Source organism: Falco peregrinus, chromosome 1, assembly GCF_023634155.1.
Source record: "Falco peregrinus isolate bFalPer1 chromosome 1, bFalPer1.pri, whole genome shotgun sequence".
Classification (NCBI taxonomy): domain Eukaryota; kingdom Metazoa; phylum Chordata; class Aves; order Falconiformes; family Falconidae; genus Falco; species Falco peregrinus.
Genome location: NC_073721.1, coordinates 81995784 through 82019060, shown reverse-complemented (window position 1 = coordinate 82019060; position 23277 = coordinate 81995784). Strand labels below are relative to the sequence as shown.

The 23277-nt window shown below is 45.9% G+C and overlaps 1 protein-coding gene across 2 annotated transcripts in view; it reads right to left on the bottom strand.

Moving 5' to 3' along the window:
• The window catches only part of LDLRAD3 (low density lipoprotein receptor class A domain containing 3), a 118549-nt gene extending 116335 nt beyond the window's left edge, over positions 1–2214 (bottom strand). For both annotated transcript variants that reach the window (XM_055791364.1, XM_055791371.1), the window contains exon 1: positions 2098–2214. In XM_055791364.1, coding sequence (XP_055647339.1) covers positions 2098–2131 — 34 coding nt within the window. In that variant the 5' untranslated portion in view covers positions 2132–2214. The remainder of the gene's footprint in view (positions 1–2097) is intronic.
• Positions 2215–23277: the final 21063 nt, after the last annotated feature.

The following is a 23277-nucleotide window of genomic DNA, read 5'->3' as shown; positions in this document are numbered from 1 at the left end:
TGAAATGAGGCAGGGACTGGAAAAGGAAAGCAAGGAAGTCGGGGAGTCCTGCACAGGGAACAGAGGTTACAGTTCCAGATCAATAGTTTCTTTCTGATCAATTACAAGCTGAAATTAAACCAGCCTGGTGTAAGTTCACACTATATATCATAACAAGGTAGAACCTTTTCCATGCAGATAAAGTCTTTCAGGATCAAAAGCACTATTCGATCTAACTATAATATTAAGAACAAAGATGTAAATAAAAGATCCAACTTTGCCTTGCAAACCTTCACTAACAGAACTGTTCAGACTGAGACATTACACAGTGTTTACTTTCTGCTAACTGAAGTTGATCACCAGAGTTTCAAAGTTGCCCATCTGTACCCAAAAAAGACTCAAGAGGAAAAGAAATATGTTCAGGAGTTACCAGAACTAAAATGCAAAACAGAGTGAAGGCCAGGCAGAGACAAACTAATTCTCCCTGTGGGAAGCTTGCAAGGGTGCCAAAACATACAGAGGAAGCAACATCTAAAAAACAAATCCCCAAAGACCACATACTTCATTCTTCAAAAGAAAAACAGAACACATGAGGAAAAAAAAGTTTCAGAGAGCTCTTTGAATCTGCCCCGAAGCATGCCAGAGTTTCTGGTTAAATAACTTCAAGGTAACTGTTGTCCAAGGGTGACAGTTTGCTGTCAAAAAGCTGAAGTACTAACTTCTGTATGAGAAACAGGTCTTCTTGGTTACTGCTCCCGGGGCAGAGGTGGAGCAGGAACATGGGGTGTGAGTGCCTGGGAAATCTCTGTATGTAAAAATCAGTGTCCTGTAGCATGGAACCCTGCGTATTAACCTAAGGGTGATATTGCAAGCACATATATTCAATGCATGGAAACATATTCCTTGCTTTGAATAATCAGGTGCAATTTTGGCAATGTTACTGTAGTAAAATGGAAATTAGTAAGGAAGAAGGCGACACAATCCAGATAAACAAACCTGAGTTTTGCCCAGTTTTCCAAAAAAAGGAACTCCTGAAATAGTTCTGCAGAGACACCCAAACCTACACAAGACTTAATGGATGTCTCAGCTGAAAGGTGCAGTTCTGTTATTTCAAAACAGGTCCAAGTCCTGTGACACTTCTCCTTCCTACCCATCCACACCAAACTCGAAACAAACTTGTGTCACGGAAGCTGTGAAACTTATCAGTTCTCCAGGACAACAAACACTCTTCGAAAGAAAGAAATTGAACTTGATAATCTGAGTTGTACCCACTGCGTGTCATCACTTCATCACTGAGGCGTGATTCGGAAACACACAGAGCAGCATGCAGCCGGGCTACTTACACTGTCTGGAAAAGCGCCCGCTAAGATCATGTTGCAGAAATAATTCACACCTGCAGCAAAGCTGCACAAAACATCATCAACTCGCCGACTCTGACAGACATACGCCGACCGCGAGGGGAGAAAGAACTTATATCCAGATGAACACGCATAACAAGTACGAAACCCCCCTTCAGCACCCCAGGTGAAGCCAGCGGGACCCGAGCGCTTCACGTGGGTGCAGGGACCCCGGCGCCGCGCCGGCCACAGCCAGCCCGCGCACCGCCGCAGGGTCGGGCGGCTGCACCCGCGACGGCCTCCGCCCCGGGGAGGCCTCAGAAGGGAGAAGGGGGACCGAGTCGGCCCGGCGCGGGCTATACCGGCAGGCCCGTCGATTCGGCCCAGGGGCGCCCGCCCTGGGACCTGCCCGCCCGCCCCGGCCCCGCTCCGGGCGCCTCGCGTCACAGCGGCCCCACCACGCTTGGCGGCGGCGCCGGGACCACCCTGAGCACGCCCTGAGGGGAGGGAGGGAGAGGGCGGAGACGCCCCCGTCCGGCCCGGCCCACCCAGCGAGCCGCGGGCAGGCGGTGCCCCGCGCCCGGCCCGCCAGGGGGAGGAGAGAGGAGCCGGGGAGAGGGCAGGGCAGGGCAGGGCAGGGGAGGCCGGCGGCGCCCCCGGCCCGGCCCGCGACCAGCCGCCGGGGGGAGGCAGGGAGGCCCCGGCGCCCTCCTCCGCCGAGCGGAGCACGCCCCCTCGCTCCCGGGCAGCGCCCCGGGACGCCGCCACCGCCCGCACTCACCCGCCGAGCCCAGCAGCAGCCACAGCAGCCACATGGCCCCGGCGCCGGCCGCTCCACAAACTTCGGGGCTGCTCCGGCAGTCCGCCCCCGACGGAGCCTGCGGCCGGGGGCGGCGGGGCGGAGGGAGGGCGGAGGGAGGGCCCGAGGGCGGTGCCGGCCGCCGCCCCGCCCCGCCGGACGGGCGCCCTCACCCGCCGCCGCCGCCGACACCGCCCCGGCCCGCCGGCGGCTCGCCGCAGCCCGCCCGGGCGGGGCCTGGGCCCGGGGCCCTGCCAGCCGGCCGGGGAGTTGGGAAAGCCCGGCCGGGACCCCCAGCGAACGGAGCGTTGGCGGCAGCCCGCCCCGCAGGGCCGTCCCGGTGTCCCGCTCGGGAGCGGGGCCGTGCCGTGCCGGTGCCCCGGCCTCGTGCGCCGCAGCTGCCCCCCGCCCCGCTGGCAGGTGGCACGGCCGCCTCGGCTTCGCCAGTTCTGCTGCCGGTCAGGCACCTGCAGCCGGTGCTGAGGACGGTGAGGAGGTGTCCAGTGGCAGCAGGCGGGAGCCCTTTAGCGACCGCTGGAAGGGTTGGGGTCAGAGCTGCAACCCGCGGGCCTTCGCGAGGTGCAGAAACGCTTGCTGTGCCCCTTCTGCGATACAGGGCAATGTGGTGCTCTCAAAGTGTCTCCCGTGCCATCTTCTGGCGTGTGCTCCTCTCATCATTCCCCAAACGGAGAATGAGACATTTGCATTATAGCCAGTCAATCAGAGCTAGCATGTGGGACTTCATATCCTTGCAAAGCTCTGAAACCCAGGATTTAGGCATCTTAAATTGCATTTTCAGTCTAGGGGCCCGATCCTGATCCCACCTGGCTTCTGTGGGAAGAGGGGTGGGCCTTGCTTTAACAACATTGTTTTTCAGGAGTGAAGAAAACCCACATTAGCACATCAGCTGTTCTACTTTTATGGGAAAATTGCTGCCTGTTCATTAAGTGGTACCTTTTGATTGTAAAGTATTCCCTCATGTGTGTATGTCAAGTACATAAGTAGATCTGCATGTGTATAGAATAAAGTTTTAACTCCCTAAAAAGCTTGCAAGCACGTATTTAATAGCTGAAGAGGAGAGCTTAGTGCAGAAGGTATTTTAGCTGAGAATTAAAGCTAGTTTATAACAGTAAAAAGCTGCCAAATGATTTCTAAAACTGCTCAGCTGATCTGGACAAAAATACGGTTTCAAGCAGAATTCTTACAACTCATTTAATATAGTCAGAGGGGCTGGAGATTTATTGGTAAGGTTTTCACACCATTTGGAAGAATCAATTTTATTTTGTATTTAAAATAAGACTTCTATTTGCATATTTTAATTTAGCTTCTGTTAGTTCTTTCATGGTATTTTAATCCCTGATAGCTAATTCCCACGTGGAAGTCATCTTGGGAACTAGTTTCCAGAAGGGGGGCTGAGACGGAGGAGTGGGGTTTGACCCCTGAGGGATGTGGCTGTGGGAATTTCCTCTGCCTGCCAGGACGCCGGTCCCCAGCCGCTGCCCTTTCTGCCTGGGCTCCCAGTGTGACAACCCAGCGTGACCCATCTCGCCACTCAGCCAGCTCCAGCCAACTCACCCCGACTACATGCAGCAATAGGGGTTAAGAGGCGAAGTAAGATGGATGGGTGGCCTCCTTGGCAGTTACCAAAAGAGCAAGATCTTCTAGTCTGCTAAGGGATTAAGCGGGAAGCTCTCAAGCTGTAAAAGCATTTTATTCACCTCAGTTTATTAGTCAGCACAGGATAAAGGGTCCAGTGTGATTCCTCGTTTTACCTTGTGGGTGTCGGGTTATACAATTAAAAGTACATAAAAAGATGCAGGAAGAACAAAGACAGGCAGAGAAACCTCAGTAACCTCATCAGGGAAACCAGAGCATACAACATTGGCTGCTTCTAGGTACATCAGAGAAGACTTGATTAGACCTTCCTACCTGGTGTGAAGTCTGCTAAGATAAGTCAATCAAGAAACTGTCTCCCAGATGACTTGCAAGCTAAAGGTGGTTATTGCCTATGGTATAGGACGCATTTAGAGATGCAATGCAAAAAACGTTTTGGGGACATGCAAGACTTACTATAGAATGTTTAGGGCAAAGACTAAAGGAGGGGAAAAGGAAGGTTTGAGGTAGATTGAGGAGGAAAAAACATGGCTAAATAAAGGGAAAAGAGGATCGAAGGGGCTGGCCAGTTGTAGCTGAGCCATGTGTTTGATCACCACAGCCTATCCCATGTTCTAGTTAAATCCTCTTTCTAGCTATCTTGCATATAGGTGCACTGTCGATTCTGAGTGGGTATGTCTGAACACTAGCAAACTTCAAACTAGATTAGCCAGCAAACAAGAGGTCTGGGTATCTGTAACTGAGTGGCACCACAGACTTCAGGTCAACAGTACATGCTCTGAGTCACCTTACCCTCATATGAACTGCCTTCATATCACCAGGGTGGATTTCTCATTTTGCACCTGGAAGCAACATGTGATCCCAGCTCTGTTGCAGACTTCGTGTGGCCTTGAGCAAGTCACTCTTGTCTGCCCGTGCTTTGGCTCTTGATGAAACTACAGGCCACCTACACCACAAAGATACTGCAAGGATAAAGAAGTAATTTCATGTTGCTCAGAATGTGGTTAGATTCTGAATGGCTACCAGTAATGCAGGGTACCAGCCAATGATCATAACAGACAAGGAATATAGTCTGAAAAAAAACCCCATTTTTTTTTCTTGCTTCTGTTAGCTTCATAGTAAATTATGCTGCGCTTGGCCTGTGATCTTGGCAGGATCTTTGTGCACTATGGCTAAGGGCTGGGAAGGGAAACTTTCTTCAGAGCCAAGCTTGTCAGAGAAGGCTCATTTACATTAGCACAATTGCTACTAGCCAATGTTTCTGGCGCTTCCTTCGTGACTCTAATAAAAGGTGTGGGATTTTGCTGCTCGATTTTAATTTCCAAATGCAACTTCACCTTCTGCCCTGTCTTGAAATGAAATCAGCAATCTTTTAATTTACAAACATCCCAATCTCCTGACATCAAACAGCATTTAATAAAAAACTGCATGTGATGGCAGTGTCCACATGGCTCACATAGTTGCACTCTTCCACAGGAAGGTTGCAGGTGGCTTCAGGGAAGCTGAAGTAATGGAAGAGGGACAGATGGAATGGAAGTACTAACGGAGGATGGGGATGACCTGCATGAGTACTGCCTTGTGTGGGTGCGAAATTATGTGTCAGAGATACACAGTCATTGTCTCCATCCACATCATAGCTGCATTCTGCCCTGCTTAGAAATTTCTTTGTGGCAAGTCTGTATAGATCAGGTGCTCTTTCAGCAAACCGTGTGTCAAAGTTTGGGTGCCTGATGACAGCAGAAGAATAGGTGTGAGAATATCTGGCTTTGGCATAAAATTCTCTCTCCACCTTACTGTGCTGCTAAGGGGCAGGCAGTTAATCTTTGTAATGCAAACCTGCCACCAGGATTGTGGGGTTTAACCCCTTTTTGGTTACATATTCTTCTGAGATGCCCAGACGAAAAATAACCAATAACATAAAGGGTTTGCTATAAAAAAAAGAAATACCCAGATGCTTATTGAAACTAATCTCTATCAATTATTAACCTAAAGGCTGCTCTTTTTAGGTTATTGTAGATGACAGAGTGTCTTCAGCTCATATTGGCAGACTGTCAGTTCCTACTTGGGGAGGGGGACACAAATTTTTAAGTACCTTGCAGGGCATCTGCATCTCCAAGAGAACCCGACCCCTCTAAAAGATACCAGTGCTCAGCATGTTGTAAGCTGAAGCTCAGATTTTTCATTTCTCATTTCTAACCAGCTTAGTATACAACTCATATTTAATGTCACAATCATTCTTATAAACTAGAAGTTGCTTTTTAGGGAGTTCACATTGCCTAAACAAGGGAAAAGAGAAAACTGTAATAATGTCTCTAGATGCAATCTAAATTTGCTGGCTTCAGTCTGGAAATAGTGCTTTGAAAAAAATTAATTCTAGTCATTTATATGTGTCACGCCCAGTGACAGGACTGATGATGATAAAAAGTCAGGACTGTTTTAATTAAGGATAAAAAATTTTAATAATATATTGCAGTATTTTGTATATGACTGAGCTGCTACTTAGCAAGCCAGGGAGTTTGGAGCTCTGCTTAGCAACAGCTTCTTGATGGATTCAAAATAATAATAATCCAATTTTTAATATATTGCAGCAAAATGATAAATGTAGATCCAAATACATTTATAAATTTGTAATCATCATTAACATCTATCAAGTTAAACAGGTATATTAGCATATCAGCCTATATCCATCTATCCATTAGAATTCATCTCCATTATGGCTTTGCAATGTTTTGATCTTTAGCTCTGCATCAAGCTTGAAGCTCTCCTGACTGTTGCAACATTATTCACTTTAGAAAACAGTCGGAGATCAGTTTTCAAAGGAGTCATAATAGGCATTCAGATTTCCTCATATCACTCGTATGGTTCTCTCATAACATCTTAACATGTAAAGCGTTATTAACTGTATGCATTGATGTGGTCCTCATCACTATGCCAGTCGAAAACATAACGATCAAATGAAAAGTAAGGAACAGTTCTCAGACCTGGGCAATTACATTGGCAGCTTTCTCAAAAAAGCAAATTGAACTACTATGGAGTTCAAAGAGCGAGTGAGACAAGCCTCCCCCATCCCCTGCATACCACGGGCTCCAGAGCCTCCAGCAACAGGAAGCACCTGGGCAAACCGGTGCACTTTCCTTGAGCTCCAGAAGTGCCAGGCTTGGATTCAGGCATCTGCTCAGCCACGGTGGCCTGCCTCTTGTGCTCCCAGGAGCTCACTGCTCACAGCTGCCTGAGGCACATGAAACATAAACAGTTAATATTGGGACTGGTCTTGCAGATTGCAGCTACTCTATGTTCTGTGTGCAAAAAGTGTTTTAATGAGCATCCAGAAGGGGTATCTGGGATGTTCTGCTAGTACAAATTAAGCCAGCTTAAGTGTTAAATTCTCTTCCTCCTCTCCTGCCAGGCTGTGGGCTCAGCATATTAGAAAATGCACAGAACCCCCTTGCTCTACAATAGCTGCTGGCTTTTCTGTCCTAGTGCTATGGAAAGGGAAGGCCCTGAGGCTCTGGCCCATTCATTTTAATTTTTTCTTCACAAAATCTGCAAAAAGCCCCCTGCTGCACAGCTCCCATTTGGCCTAAGCTGCAGCCATAATGGCGTTCTCTCTTTGGGACTCAGCAACTGGAGATGGAAAAGGCTTGCAAGGCAAATTTGTCCATACCCTGAGCAACGTGGGACTGTTCTCCATTGCACAGTAAATCTTTACGCACCCTGCCTACGTCCCTCTTACTGACCCACAGTGAGAGGCCCGCCACACTGCTCCAGAAGACTACACCACACTCTGAGAGCATGTTTAGACTCTTGCCCACGCTTTCTGGCTCATCACTGCTTGAGTTCCTTCATCTACCTCCTATCTACCCTTCGCTTCTGATTTTGGGACTAGGCAGGAGTGGGGGGCAAAAATCCTTCCCTTTTTTGTGCCACAGGCATAACCTCGGGCTTCACAATTTCAGTTCTGTCGTGCCCTTCCCTAGCACAAACTGCATCAGTGGTGGTGCATGACTGCCCTGCTGTTAGCGCAATGGGATGCACTTGGTTTTGAGCTCTCCCCTACTGCCAAAGCCATGGTAAGAGGCTGTAATGCCACAGCAGTAGCAGCATGTCCTAGGGCACAGCTTGCCAGTAGGGCAAGGGTCTTAGCTCATCACTCTGCCCACCATGACGGCAACTTGTGAGTATTACCAGGTGATGTCTAAGTTTTCCCTGATAATACAAAAGGTGCAGGATGCCACCTCTCAGTTATATAGCTCAGGTGGCACACAGCTGTTTTTTCCTTCCCTCCATTTTACTCTAAGCTATGTTAAATATCAGCTGGAAAATTTTCAGAACTGTTTTCTCACTCCCAGCCCCACCCCCACCCACCCACCCACAACATATGTGGTTGCCCCAGTCTTTCTAGACAATTCTACATCCCCACATCCCTAGCTCAAGCCAAGAAAATTCCCTGTTCCAGGTCTCTGATACAAAGGACACAGTTCGAAATCAGAAAAGCTGATAGAATGTTTTGATGCCTGTTTTACCTTTTAATCCTACTCTGTGGAGCGGCAGGAGGCTACACTAGCAGATTCAATTGCAAAATAAAAGCAATTTCAAAAAATTTGCATCCTTTCCATTTTACATATTTATAAATGTACATATAAATTAGGTGGTTCTATAGTTACAGTTCTCTAGCTACAAAGCCAGACAGTTCTTGTTTGCAAGCTCCTCACCCCGCACGCCTCACCCACGGAGGTCACAGTTTTATTATACTTGACCTTCTGAGTACTGGTGTTTTCTGGAGGAACTCATTAGAAATCCATTGCATTTGCAGGGTGTTTTTTTTTAATTCAAAAAGTAATGTTGTTTCTTTGATGTGAGCTTTATTCATTACCTAACCTGTCAATATTTTCAGCTAATGATTTCAAAATAAGTAATCATAGACAGAATGTAGAACAGCAAGATGATTATGTTGTCCCCAGGTCTTCCAATGACCTCCTGGATAATTAGCATATCAATACTTTCCATTAATGTAATGGGCAGTGTGTGAAACTTCCAGACTGCTTCCAGAATCTAAAGTAGATGAAAACAAGCAGAGAGGATTATTTGGCAGTAAAGTATATAATCAATAAATGAATGCCCAGATCAATACCTGTCCCCTAGCAGGACCACAGCAGTTTAGCTCCAGCTATCCCTTAAAGGGGTTCTAACAAATAAATAACAGAAGTTAAATTGGTATGTTTTGATGATGAAAGTTTGCTGTAATTTGCAGGAAAATGTGATAAAACTCCATTATGTGTGTAAATCCCCAGCTAAAGTAAAATGTTATGCCACCTATGGCATCTATGCCACCTGAAGGTCTGAGAGTTTAACTCATGCTTCTGATTTAACACCTATTTTAAAAGTAAAGTGCCTCTCTTTTGCTCCAGGCCATGAAAAAAACACATCATGAAAGCCTCCTTTTATGTGCATATGTGAGAATTTATTTTTTATATATTTTCACAAAATATTTGGTGCTATCTCACACTGATGGCCTTGTATACAGGGTAGAGGAGATGCAACAAGAAGCAGGCAAGTCATTAAAAATACAAGGTGGGAAGGAATGGAGTGGCCAGGATGCTAAAACCTTCATAGGAAAACAAGACCTAAGCTATAACTGAATTTTCTGAGTGCCTGATCAATTCTTTCAGAATTGAACCCTGAGGTTCTTAATCAGACCACAAAATGACTTTGTGATTAGGTAACAGGTGAAGAAAGGAACCCATCTTCTCTTTTCTAAGCCCTCTTGAAGTGCAAAGTAATAAGATGTCATGAGAAGATAATCTACGTGGTGTTTGCAGTTCCTAACTGGGAACCCAGCTGGTATTTGAAAAACTGTGAATTAAATAATTTTGTGTTTGCTAACAAGGGTAAATTGAGTAATTGTTTACATTACAATGTTTGTTTGAAATGTTATATTTTTAAATGGTAATCTGGAATTTAGAGTTTGTCCAGAATTCAGTCTTTTCCATGACTAATGTTCCTCAAGATGTACAAGGGTAAAGTCCTCCTAGCAAGCACTTTTAGGGTTCATCTAACTTTTTAAACGTCTGCTTCAAGAGGTGTTAAATCCTCAGAAACACCTATTTCTCTCCATCAAGTGTGAAAGAAGTTCACAATGTCTGGCTCTAGTGGAAAAAAATGCACTGAAAATGTCTGGAGCTAAGAGGAGATGAATCTCACCCACAGTCTGCCAGCTCATACATTTGCACAGACATCAGATTGGCTGTGCCTGAAGTGAACCATAACCTCTTTACAGTGCCAGAGCCAGCACCAGGTGAGCTGGGGGCACCCAGCTCTCCTGGGGCAGAGGGGCTGCTCAAACGGGCTCAGATCATTTCTCCAGCCCCTGAGGTGCAACCATCAGTAGTGAGCACAGCGAGGTTTGCACCCTGGGAAGCACAGGAGGCTCAGTAGAAATTTATGACCCACACAGGAACTTTTTCAATTTTGTCTAGTTTTCAGAAGTGTGAAGAACTCCCTGGTTATTGCAAGTACCCCTTAATGACATGTCATTTTGGGTGCATGGTGAAAATGGAAGACTTAGGTGTCTGCAGCATTGTTAGGGCGGTGGCTCTGGCAGCCCTGTTTTGAGGAAAGCACATCTCCCACTTCCGTGCTGCAACTTCTGAACACTTTGAGGCTTCCTAACTGAGAACTGTGCTGGTTAAACCATGTTTAATATATAAGAACACAGCACAAGCTTGTATGACCAGAGGTCTGATGCAGGGGCCAGAAATACTGCATCTCTATTTCCTAGTGCCTAATGGAGGAAGAAGAGCAATAGCTGAATGAATCTGGCCCATCACCTTAGTTGTCTCAGCTGGACTGCACACAGTATAGATACAGATATAGTTTGGAATTAGATAAGCGATATGCTTCGCATACCTTTTTAGTATTTTCTGTTTGTTTGTTTGTGATCGATGCACAGAGTTGGAAGGGAATAAGACCCCAAGTCGTAACATGGAGCTGCTCTTATTTTACACAAGAGAGCAATGGCATATTGAAACACTCACTTTGATGGTTTCCCTGGTCTGCAGGGAGTGCTCAGTAAAAGCTTTCTGCTACGTCTGGATGAACATAACTGGGATTGTTGGTCCCACATGAATTGAGCCAGGAAGTACTGCAGTAGAGAGATGGTCCAGATAGGAAAGCAAATGTCACTGACCGGCAAGATCTAATTTCAGTGTTAGGCTAATTATGTGACTGATGCTGAGCCAGTAGAAAATTATTATGGCCTAGATTAGATTATGCATGCAATGTCAGAAAAGCCCTTGTCCACCCCTGCGTGCATCCCTGCCCTTCCCTACCACGTTTCAGAGTGCAGCCACCCCCTCGCCTCTCTTCTATCAAGCTTTTGTTAATACAGGTAGGTTAGAAAGCTGCATAAGCAATTACAAGCTCCATAATAATGTTCTGTCAGCCACCTTCCTTCACCCTCTCCTGAAATCTCATTAAAGGAGAAAAAAAAAAAAAAAAGAAAACCTGTCTGTATGGAAATGCAAAGTGATCTCCCTTACACATGCATTGGTATTTGTTTCACATGCCAGAAGCACAAAGGGCTTTTCAGGTCCAGAGGCTGCTGGGAGTGTCAACAGGGTGGACAGCAAAATGAATGACTGCCACAAACCAGAATGGGAATTTGAACACAGCAGCTCCAGTCTGCTGAAACTCCCAGCCAGCAGATCCCTCCAGCCCAGCACTGACTTTCCTAAGCACAAAACTCTCCATCTCTTTCTCTGTCCAGCAAAAGGAGCAGGTTTGGATTCCAGTACAGGACAGCTTACATTCATGAAATGTTCTTTCCTGTCTCACCGGCTAGGAGAAAAGCCATCTTTGCTCATACTACAGCCAGAAATAACAGAGCACTGTGCAAAGCCACACATCCAAACATGGTGGGACACCAAGATGAAGCTCATGTTACACAAGGGGATGGCATGTTATCAGGTAAAAGACTATTTTTGTCCAGCTGACTTCAAGAGACAAAGTACAGCTTTCATGGACGTAGGGAAACACCACAGAATCACTACTAGAGAAGCTGTTTCTGTCATGTAGGCTTCCAATCAAACCTCAGCACAAGCTACGTCTGGATGAAAGGTACCAGTTAAAGAGTAGGTGTAGGAGCACAAGAAAGCAGCAGTGACCCCTGTTTCTTTGCAGGGGGCTGCATAACAACAGGGGTTGTGCAGAAAGTGAAGATCCTGAATGAGGAAAGGTTTGGGTTTCCCCACCCAGCAGTGTGTTCTCAGATCCCCGAGAACTGCCCTGCTTGAACTCCAGTGGATCTGAATCAGCTCTGGTGGCCCAAATGTCTCACAGGTGTGAGTCAAGAGTTAAACTGAAAATAAAAGTTTTCAGTGGCTTGGAAATTCATACAAAACCAGTGCAAATTTGGATCTGAAAACAAAATGTCCCCAAAGTCCAATGGGTTCATTTTTAGAAACTGGTGCTAATGCCCATAAAACAGCTTCATTACTGTTTGTTTTACAGTTTTGCATTAGGTGTTGCACAAATACTAAGCACGGGCTTACCCTGCACTTACATGGCCACTGGGTTGATTGATTTGGATTATTTGGTAACAGCTGAGTGTTTATTTATTCAGTGTATTGTTACAAGCCTCTTAAGGTTGACTAGAGCACTGTATAGGCATTCATTTGGGTCAGCTTGTAAAAATTTAGTGATATAAACAGGGAGTTCTCCCCTGAGCTTGCAGACGTTAGCAGAAGTCAGGCCCTAGCAGAGCTGTTCGAAATGCTGGCAGCTCATCTTCTGGGATGGCATGAAAATGGGATTTATCTTTATTAACACTCTTTTCAAAGCTTTATTTTTGAGACACTCAATGCTTTCCAAGTTTGACCTTATTAATGGCTAAAATGTAACTAGCAATGAGATGTAGCAAGTCAGATTAAGCTGGCCTGAAACCAGCTGAGAGGTGTCATTTAAAAGATAGCTGTCCATACTCTAATTTATCCATGACACAAAAGCTCCGGCTTAGGAACACATTTGAGTATAAGTTTCTGGCCTATACAGTCAGTCAAGATTGTAAAGCGTAGAAAATGGATGAGTCAAGAAAAATAAGATCAGGATAATCCTATGGCAAGCAGAGTTGGAGGCTCTAAAAGAGCAATACAAAAAGTATTTTTTTCAAGAGCAAGAGAGATCCTAGCAATAGCATTAGTCCATCATGACAAATTTCCTGTCTTCATCACTAAGGCAGGAGGACACAATTTTTTTCTGTCCTGTACAGAGGAAGAAGGAATTAATGAATTGATACCACATCACGTTTCTTAAGATACTTTAAAGCAAATGATAAGTAAACAGGAAGCCAGGCAATGGGATGCTAAGAAGCAGCTATTAATATCAGGGAACCTAAAATCAGCAGGTCAAGACAACTTCTGTACAGCATGTTATTACAGACTGTTACTTTGCATCAGTCCTGTCCCAAGTAAAAGATAATGGGTTAAAACAATGCTCAGGGTCTACCCTTTTGTTCTGAAGCAGGAGCTAGAGTTTCCGAATCATCTGTACCAGCGATATATGGCCTAAATGCAGAGACTTACCAAAGGCACTTAGCTTCCAAGAAATCTTTCCAGGAAAAGGATATTCTGAAAAGATTGCAACACTATATTAACAAAATTCTTTCCTGCAGCATACAGGATTGAACAAACTTCTTCTGCTATGATACCGCTTTTCACCCTTAACTCTTCTCTGCTCCACCTCTTTTTTTGGTAGCCATAAAAGAAAATTCTTCATGGCATCTGTGATTCACATTTAACAGTCCGTTTTCATGAGTATCTTTGTAGGGGTTTCCAGCGGAGAAACCTGGGCTGGTGCCTGGCTGAAGCTTGCTTGAGCTTCATGTCACACTGGGGGAGCCATCGGATCGGACTTGTCCTGCTTTGACCCGGATTTCACAGATTAAAGGCTCCATCCCAGTCCCCCAGACCACCCTATTCATGCCACGGTTGGCAGTGCTGAACAGCCAGGCGCGTGTTAGCTGGATGCAGTACTGTGCTTACACATTAAAAATGCCATAATGTGGGGTGGCTGCTTCCAAGCAAAACAGCCTCGCGGTCTGCTGCCTGCCCCTGGCACTGCTGGCACCTGCTAATTACGTGTCACGGGAGCAATGAAGTGCTCCCATCCACTCCTGGGCTGTGTGAGCCTTCCTCTTCCAAGGCGGTGTGCCTTAGGGAGGGGAAGCAGGGACCGGGGTGGTCCACCAAGTACTGCTGGGCCCTGTGGCAGTGTCCCCGTGGGCAGTGAGCAGGGAGAAGCTGGTGACAGGCACTAGACCTGCCTGCACTTTGCCTCACAGGACTCAACACCCTTCTCAGATTTTAATGTCTACATACAAAGCACTGGTGGTCCTCCTGTAACAGGTATTGTATTACTATAGGCATTTATCTAAGGCACCCAGGACCTAAACACTAATTAGAGAGCAGTTAAGGTCAGACAAGTGATTAGTTAACAGTAGTTCTCCAACTCAGCTTACGTGCCTTGTTCATCTTCATTCAAAATGATTTAGTTTGCTGACAGTCATAGAATTTTCTGGTAGGTAATCCTGAACATGTGAGTCATGAAATCTTTCCCAGAATTACCAGAAGCTGAAGGCAGAGTTATGGTCTTCCAGAGGAGCATTTTCCCCCAACCTGTTACCACTGAGCTTGGTCCCCTCCATGCCACCTTGTGCCTGCATGCACATGTGGCCTTTTGTGCAGCTCCTAGAGCTCTGCTAATTAATCTAGTCAATCAGAATAACTTATATGATACTGCTAATTTGAGGCATTTTTATTCTGCATGCACTTTGCATGCATGCACACAGATGTGTGTTTATTTGATAGGCCTCATCCTTGAGTGGGAATTTAAGATTTGTTTACATGGACTAAAAGTGCAAAGATATACATGAGAAACCAGGGCCCGAGCCCAGCTTCCCACACAAGCATCAGTCATTTTCAGGGTCAGATTGAGGATTTTACATTTGTTTTGATTATGTTAGGCGAACAATGTCTCCTTATCCCAGTACTCTGCTAGTAAAAATAAATATCCATAGCAGGGAGGAAAAATATTGTCCTTGATTTGATATCCCATCCAAGGTAATTATTTTCTTTTCATCGTAATGCTCTTGTTTCTTTGTATCATCTCCTTCCTTTTTTCCCATTAGCCTTTTTCAGTAAACAGTACAGGGCTTGCAAGGTTAGCAGAGATTTATTTTTTTTTGCTCTACAAAGGGCACTTCAGCACATTAACTTACTGGACATGTACATATCTGTAGCTGCTCAGAACACTACACCATCAGGCAACCCAGTACGCTCCCTGCAAAGGCACTGCCCTCCAGTGCCCAGGGGAAATGCTCCAAAACGTTATGCAGATGATCAGGATTGTAAGTCTTTCTGGCCTTAAAATACACAAAGCTTCAAGGAAAATGATGCTTTTGCAGCAGAAAGGCTATCATTACATAATGCAGCTCACGCCATGAAAAGCAACCTAACACAAGTTCTTGGATTATTACATGACTAACACTTCCACTTTTACAAAATCTGGCCAAAAACTACCACCAAAAAACATGTTAAAATATAGTTAGAATATTAAATATGTTTATAGAGCTGTGTTTGCTTCTTCTCTCTCTCATCACATTTCCTGGGTTTCTTTCATGTGGTAAGTTTATCATCTGCTGGTTGCATCAGGTGTGTATCAAAGCCACCCCCGCTCCGTAGATGTACTTTTGAGGGATGAGCTGGGGCCCTGCAGAGATCTCCAAGGAACCACCACAGAAAACTCATTGCATCCACACCGAACTACGTGTGTTTGGAGAGGACAGTCATCCCTCCAGCCAGAGGAAAGCAATCATAACAGCTAAATTATGGGACTTCAAAGCTTTCACTGCATTGTAAATCCTGAGCACAGCAGCTGCCGGGTATTGTCCTGGTGAGCAAAACTGATCAGTCTCATTTAATCACGTCACACTTCATTTGTGCCACAAGTGTCAGGAAGCTGGTCAAAACAAGGTTAACAGGCTACAGTGCGTCACAGGCCAATAATCAGATTAAGTGGGCAGTTGCCCAGTTACTGGCCGTGATTATATTCACCCTACAGTACCGCTTTTAACTATTTGTGACTGGACTGCCAATCCAGTATTATAGGCAGGAAGAACAAGGCTCAGAACCCAGGGGAAATTAGTTACGGCTACAAATTAAATGGGGCTTCTGCAAGGTGCAAAATAAAAACTGACAAGAAAGATATAGAGGTATTTGCATTTTCACATACTCTTTTTTTTTTTTAATATTGTGAGGGGCCATTAGTATGGACACAATAATTTTTAAACTCTCTTTATACACACATATATTTACCTCAGCAGCAACCCATTAAGTAATCTATTAAAAATAAAACAGGGGAAAATGAATGGGGCCTTTTCCTAGTATTTTATAGGACATAATAAAACAGGACCTTTCCTTTGACACTTTCTTGATTATTCAACTTGAAATGCATTTTTCACAGCTCTCAGATTTCATTGCTTCATCACCGGCTCAATGGGGACAGAGCATAAACTGTACAGTCTCAGTGCGGCTCCAGGTCAGGTTACAAGTCTGTGGGGTCCTACAGACTACATACGCAACAAGAGTGACATCATTTGAACAGAGGCACGGGTCGATGCATGGTAATGTTCCTGGCTGCCTGGCATCAGCCTGACTGCTGGGATGTGATGTAGAGTTGCCATGGGAAGTAGAGATGTAAGAAATGCAAAGATTAGAGAAACTCAGTGTTTTAAAACCTGTGTGATAAAGATACAAAATCTCCCCCTCCCCCTCACTTCAGTTTTTAGGGGGAAAGCCTGCGAGGGGCTGCAGGACTTCACTGCACACAGTGGGGTGAGTGTGGCAGGAGGGTCCCGGTGTGGCAGCACCCCTCTCACCACCTGCCTCCTGGCAGTGATCAGAGCAGCTGCTGTGCTCCTGCCTTGCTATTTCTTACATGGATAAAATGGAGAGGTGAGAGAGTCAGAGCTGCCACCCACCCTACCTCATGAAGTACTTCCCTTTTGCCAAGACATTAATTTAAAGCAGAGTAAAAATGGTTCCAAGTTTGCACAGAAATATATAATTAATGAAAAGGTGTCAGATAATTAAATTGTCTTATTATTTTGGGAGCCTGACCTTTTCTACACTGAGATTCATGTGTAAAGTTAGACATCTGTTTCTCTTCAGTGACTCAGTTTTACTGTCTGTAAAGTGTATTTGATCCTATTATGGTATGAAGCCTTACTAGGCAAACAATCAAAGCAGCTCTGAGATTCCCAAACAAAGCCCCGATTTTCCTTCAAGTGCAGCTTTGCCAACAGGTAGCTCCTCCAGTTCAGGGTCTCTGCCTCATGAAGTTAAAGCATTTAACACAAATAGGAGAAGTATTCCTCTATGCACTTTGCTTGGCTGGTGGTGCAGACCCAGAACAAAGGGCAAAGCCAAGCTAAGCACAATGCCACAATGCTTGGAGATACCAGCAGTGGGGGCTTTGCACCCTGTGCTCCAGCCAGCAAGTGGAAGTTTGCTCTCAGCCTTGCCCAAGGTGGGGGCTATTAAGCCAGTGAGGCAAAAAATACTGCCAGAAATTATCTTAAGAGCAGGAGAATCAAGGAACCTCCTGAACCCAGACTTATTTGAAACAGCCGCAGCTGCTGAAGCATATGATCCTGGGTGAAGTCAGGCCATAGGCACTTTGCATTTCAAGGCTGTCAGCACATCCTTCACTGTCACATATCCCCAGCTCTCCATCTGGCATACACCTGCATCTTGCTCCTGGCTCCTGGCAGCGCAGATGCCTGCATACAGAAGAAGGCTTTCCTTCAGCAGGTTCAGAGAAGATGACAAATTGATTTCTCCTCTGACTTCCCAGTCACAGCACCCCTTAATCCACTGCAGGCAAAATGACCTGGATTAGTTCAAGCAATGTAAGTAGATGCTGTAAGTTATTCTGGTTGGTTTTGCCTGGAGGAGATCAGGAATGCTCACACAAACCAGTTTGCTGGGAGAGCTGATGAATGGTAGTGGCTATAGCTGGAGGAGGAGGTACCACCTCCGGCTGGCACAGCTGGATTTGGGATAGTGCTTGTGGCCACAGCTCTCTGCCTGGCAGGAGAAAACTTGCTTCTTTTCCCTTTCTAATGCAGAAGGTAGCTTTTATGCCTGGAGGCGTGTGGGAGAAGCCCAGTAAATCTGCACTGTGAAGCACGGTCTTAGTGCAGTGGTTGCTTTAATGTGGAGTTGGAGCAAAAGGAAATACAGCTGAATGAGAGACTCCCTGGGATTCAGTGCTGGCCAGGGAGCATCGGTGGTACGGGTCTGTGGGGATTGTCTAGGGAGAAAGCCAATAATGGGAAAGCTTGCAAAATCCAAACTTAATCTCTTGCGCTGCAGAGAACTAATCCTTGTGCTTGACATTAATCTTTTCAATGGAGATAGAATGCCCTTATCTTCCATGTTGCTCACTGAGCCAGAAAACAGAGCCTACGGTCTTTATAGGCTGGAGATGGACCTGCAGAAACCCTTACACTGACATTGTCTTTCCATTGGCTTTTCTTAATAATTCAATATGGACTGGGCTTTCTTTGATGACAGCCCACCTTTGCTCTTTTTTTAAGAAATATACGCACATGTAGTCCTGATACAGCCCCTTCACTTGAAATCAGCAAATCTCTCTGGGCTCAGCAAGGAAGAAGCCATTGGCCAGTAGCACTGTAATAACCTGCCACCCACGGCACCCCCTGGAAGATCTCCAGGTTTTGAGCTGGCTGGCAGCGGGTATGGCTGTCACAGACTAAGTACTTGTGTTGCAAATGATGGCAGCCCAATTAACCTGGAGGCAAAAGCTTTGTTTTCCTCAGTGAAGCAGAGGCCATACAGCTTGTCCTACAGGCAGCACTGGAGTGAAAGCCCACCGAATTTTCCACTCTTCTGGACCAGGCATGATTCCCCTGCCTCTACCTTGTTCTGACCCACAAGTTTTGATTTCTCCCTTTTCCCCCCTTACTTCTGTTTTTGTTATTCCTACTTTTGTTTCTTTAAGGAGAATTCTCTAAGGGAATTCAACACATTGCACAAGGCCTTGCACTAATCAAGGCCTCAAGGCTGAGATATTTGGATGCTCACCCAGCATCTCCGTAAGCTGCACGGTAACATATTGGCTTCTATAGAATCAGGAAATGTTGAACTTCACTGTCTGAAATAAAACTCAAAGATTGTAATACTTCTTCACTCACCAGGAGCCATGCTGTGGCAGAGCAGCCCAGCCTGTCCAGAGTCTAAAAGCAAACTGTGAAACAAATCTTTATGCTTGTTTCTTAATAAACATTAATTGCAACTAGAAGCCAAAACTATAAACACAGTCAAAATCTTCTGGGTTTCCAGACAACTCTAGGATTTGTGAATAACAGAAAAATGGGCAGTAGCAAGGGAAGTAATCGAAGCTCCTATATATCATATTGATTAAAACACAAGGACTGCCCTTCAAGGAGGGACTTCGCATCGGGAGGGAGATACATTGGCTGCTCTCGTAAGCTGCTTCCAGCTCTGCCAGTGGCATTTCAGGAGATATGACTACGTTGTCATGGATAAAAACAAATCTGCATTTTCACTCTCTCTACTCTAAAGAAATAGCCCAGGAAGAATACATGTCTTAATTAACCCCTCAGGAACAGAAGACAAAAGCAAATAACAAACAGAATACTGCACAGATGGAAAGCATTTTAACAACAAATCCTTTGAAATCAGATGAGGTTTTTGTTTGTTTTCATACAAAATAAAAATACACCTCTGTCGGGTAGCCTAGCAAAAGGTCACACAACAGTGGAGCCCTCTAAGAGTCCAATTTCAAAGACCCAAATGAGACACTGTGTGGATTTCAACTACTGACTGTTGCTCTTCTGTTGGCAGGAATTCCAGCTGTGCGTGGGTTGCTGCTTCACTACACAGGAGGCAGGAGCAAAGTATGACAAGTTGACACCACTATTTCCTTTGAGCAACAGATGCCCACATTTGACATCAGTTGGATCTTTTAAACAGTGAGAGCAAATGGGCCTGTTTAAAGTTTGTACAAGCAGGTGCACGTTGCCCTTCAGCTATACACAGACACTCAGAAAGCACAATTAAAGCAAGAAGAAAACAAAATGGTTTTTTCCTTTGCATCCTGAGCACAGGACACCTGTGCAGCAGGGCAAAGAGCAGAGGGGGAGGAACAAAGAACAGTTTGTACTGAGCCAACACAGATGAGAGATACTCTGCCTTTTCCTGAGCCACTTCTCACCAGTGTAAGAACCCAGAGCCTGAGCAGATCCTAAAAGACTCTAAAGTGGCAAAAGTTTGTCCCATGAATTTAATGGGAACATAATTTTCTTCGAAGATATTTTCTAGTTGATTTTCTGTAGAACAGAAAGAAAAGCCCTCTTCTTGATGAGGGGATTACTTGGCCTCACAAATGCTCATCTGTTGGTGGTGCTGCTCAGCTCACATCACATCAGCATCTTATCCATCGATACCTGCATAGCACTCAGGGGCCAAGTGAGCTTCCAGGGTCACACTGGAAGGCTGTGGCTGAGTCAGAAAGGTGTTTTTGCTTAAATAAACCCCAGGCAGATGGCTGTTCCAGCTGTTTTCTTCCTCCACCATAAGAATGGCAGCAGCGCATACCACACAGTGGGTTTCCCTCACAGTCACGTGGAGTTGAGTGCACATTGTACTCAGTAATGCAATTGTGCCGTTAATACTGCCTTAACCATATGTCGGAAACAACTGCCAGGAAAATGAGAGGGTTACCCTCCTGGTACTGGCCACCTGCCCATTGGGCTGAGGTCATTCCTCACCCCACCATTCTCTCAGTACCTGCCTCTGCAGACAGCCAGAACCTGGCTAAGTGCCTGCCCAGCATGCAGCATACGTGCTGCTGGAAAAAGCTGGCTGCCTTCTTGCAGCAGAGGAAATGGCCTGTACCTACCTCAGAGAGGCAGGCATTGTCAGCTTATAAATGTGTCCTGAAATTGGCTGTATCTTCAGGCAAGAAATGTAAATGCAACGATCATACCTGGGTAGAGAAAGATACTGCATTAGCCCTGATACCTGATTATAAGAAGCAGCGCTCAAAGATTGTTTCTTCCTGTCTGTTACTTTCTTATTCCCTCTCTGATCTAAGCATGATCCCTCAGCCACACTAATTACGCAAATCACATTCACACAATTGATCCCCACAAGCAGAGCCTCTTTGTTGGGTGGAAAAAGACACTGAGGAAAATGCCATTACTTCAGGCAGTTGGGCAGGGGTTGGCAAGAGGGCAAGGATGCAAGATGCATCTAAACCAAATCTTTATCTTCATTTTTGAAGTTCCCTTGGCTGGAGATGTTCCTTATCTCCTTCTCACAGCACCACTGCCCTTGCCCCAAGGATGCAGCACGCACTGGGCATGCAGTCACTGAGGGCATGAGCAGCTGGGAACTTACTGATCCCTTGTGGCACAGTGCACCCTCAGCAAACCCTAGGTGGGCACACTGCTGTGGCTGCACTTTCTGGGCCAGCACAACTTTAAAAATCTCCACTCCCACTGCCTTCTACCTCATATTCTTGACTGGTTAGCCCTCAAACCTGAAGGGACATTTTGCGAATCCTTATGACCACCTTTGACAAACCCACTTTGGCCTAAGCAGACAAAGTGATATTTTATGGGAGATTTATCTAACAGTTGGTCATCTTTCAAATGCCGATAGCAGCAAAGTCTTCCTTGAGGATCTTTCCTAACACACCATCACCTTACTCTTCTAACAGGACTGCCTCCAAAAGCTTTGGTGCTCTGTTATGTGCCTTCTGCAAAAATGGTGAGGAGAAAATTACGGTCCTTCTATTTGGAAGCAAAGGTGTCAAAACAGAATAATAACCTAAAGCCAGACTGTGATTTTAGTGAGACAAATGGAAACACTGAGGCACTCCTATCAAGAAAACGGAACTGCTACCATGTCACTGGAGATGAGAATCCAGCCCAAAGATAGGAAAGACAGCACCAGATGGCACACCGTGCTGGTTTGCTAGTGTGTACTAAGGTGCCTCTGCCTTCTGTGAGCCCTGGCGGCCACGTGGAGAGTTGTGAGCTACACCATATCAGCCCTGCAGATTTCAGCATGGTCTTTGTTCAAATTGCCTTCAGGTGTTAATTTTGAGAGGCACCAAACATCCAGAACTCTATTTAAAGCCACTGAGCACCATGGATACAGCACGTCTAGGAACATGGGGCCCCCAAAAGTGACTGTTCGTCTGTGGAAAGCCTCAGCCGTGCCCCTGAGCAGCCACAGCTAGGGGTATGGCAGCACTTGCCCACTGTGCCAGAAAGTCACTGTCCTTGACATGGGCACAATCAGTGGCAAGGGGCCATTCAGTGGTAATCAGGGCTTATAACCAATTTACTCCCTATAGCAAGCTGTTGTCCACTACCAATGACTTTGGATCACTACTAGTTTTCAGCTGTCTTTGAGACAGTGACCTAAGAGATGAAGTCTCCAGCATGTTCTCAAACTCCTTCAAAACAACAATTTCCTGGAAACGTCTGGTTTCATTAGTCTCCAGTGCAGTATTACCTTATTTCTGTTGTTTTATTTACTTTTGTTGCTATGCCTTTGATCCTCAGGTTTGCTGCTGCGCAGTCAGCAGGGACCTGGCTTTTTCATGTTTTCACAGCACAGTGACTTGGGGATGACAAATGCTGGAAATGAAATAAATGATGGATCAACCCATCCTTTCACTGCCCAGAGCCTGAACTTCAGAGAGCCCAAGGAGAGTGCTGGCAGCCAGGGCAGCACTCGGCAGCACCGCAGGGCATACAGTGGCACCCAGAAAAGTGCTCAGGATCCCTGCAAAGCAGCACAGGATTGGTTGTGCATTTGGCCAGCTGTGTCCTGCGCTGTCAGCAAAACCAGTATTGCCAAGAAGTGCCAGCAAGAAGGCAAAAGGTATGATTCTCTCCACAAAAGCCACCCCATTCATGCCAGACTTGAGAAGCTCCTCACTTGCATGCTAAATCCTTCCTGCCTTCCCCTGGATCATCCATCTTTCCCCACCTAAAGTTCCTGTGCTCCCAGGGATTTACAAACACATACACACACATGCACATCCACAGAGGCAGGTTTTGAGATGCTTGATGGCAGCCCAGACCACATACAGTCTAATAGTGAGGGGCCAGAGCCACACAGGCAAGTCAGGGAGGAGGTGGGATCACCCTGGTTATCTGTTGAGCTGACAGGCTCAAGAGAACCAAAACATCTTTTCAGCTTGAGTGCTGGTTGATCCTGTGTCCAAATTGCCTGAAACACTGGACCATGCAGCTGTACTCTGTGGGTGACACTTGGGTTGAGAGGCTTCCCATCTCCCCTCATCAAGGTCACCTGGTCACTAATGAGCTTGTTTGGGCCACAGCCATTGTGAAATGCTTGCCAGGGGATCTCAGCGTTTTCTCATTCGCAGAGGAAAAGCAGCCACTGGGGACGTGCTGACACCATGAGT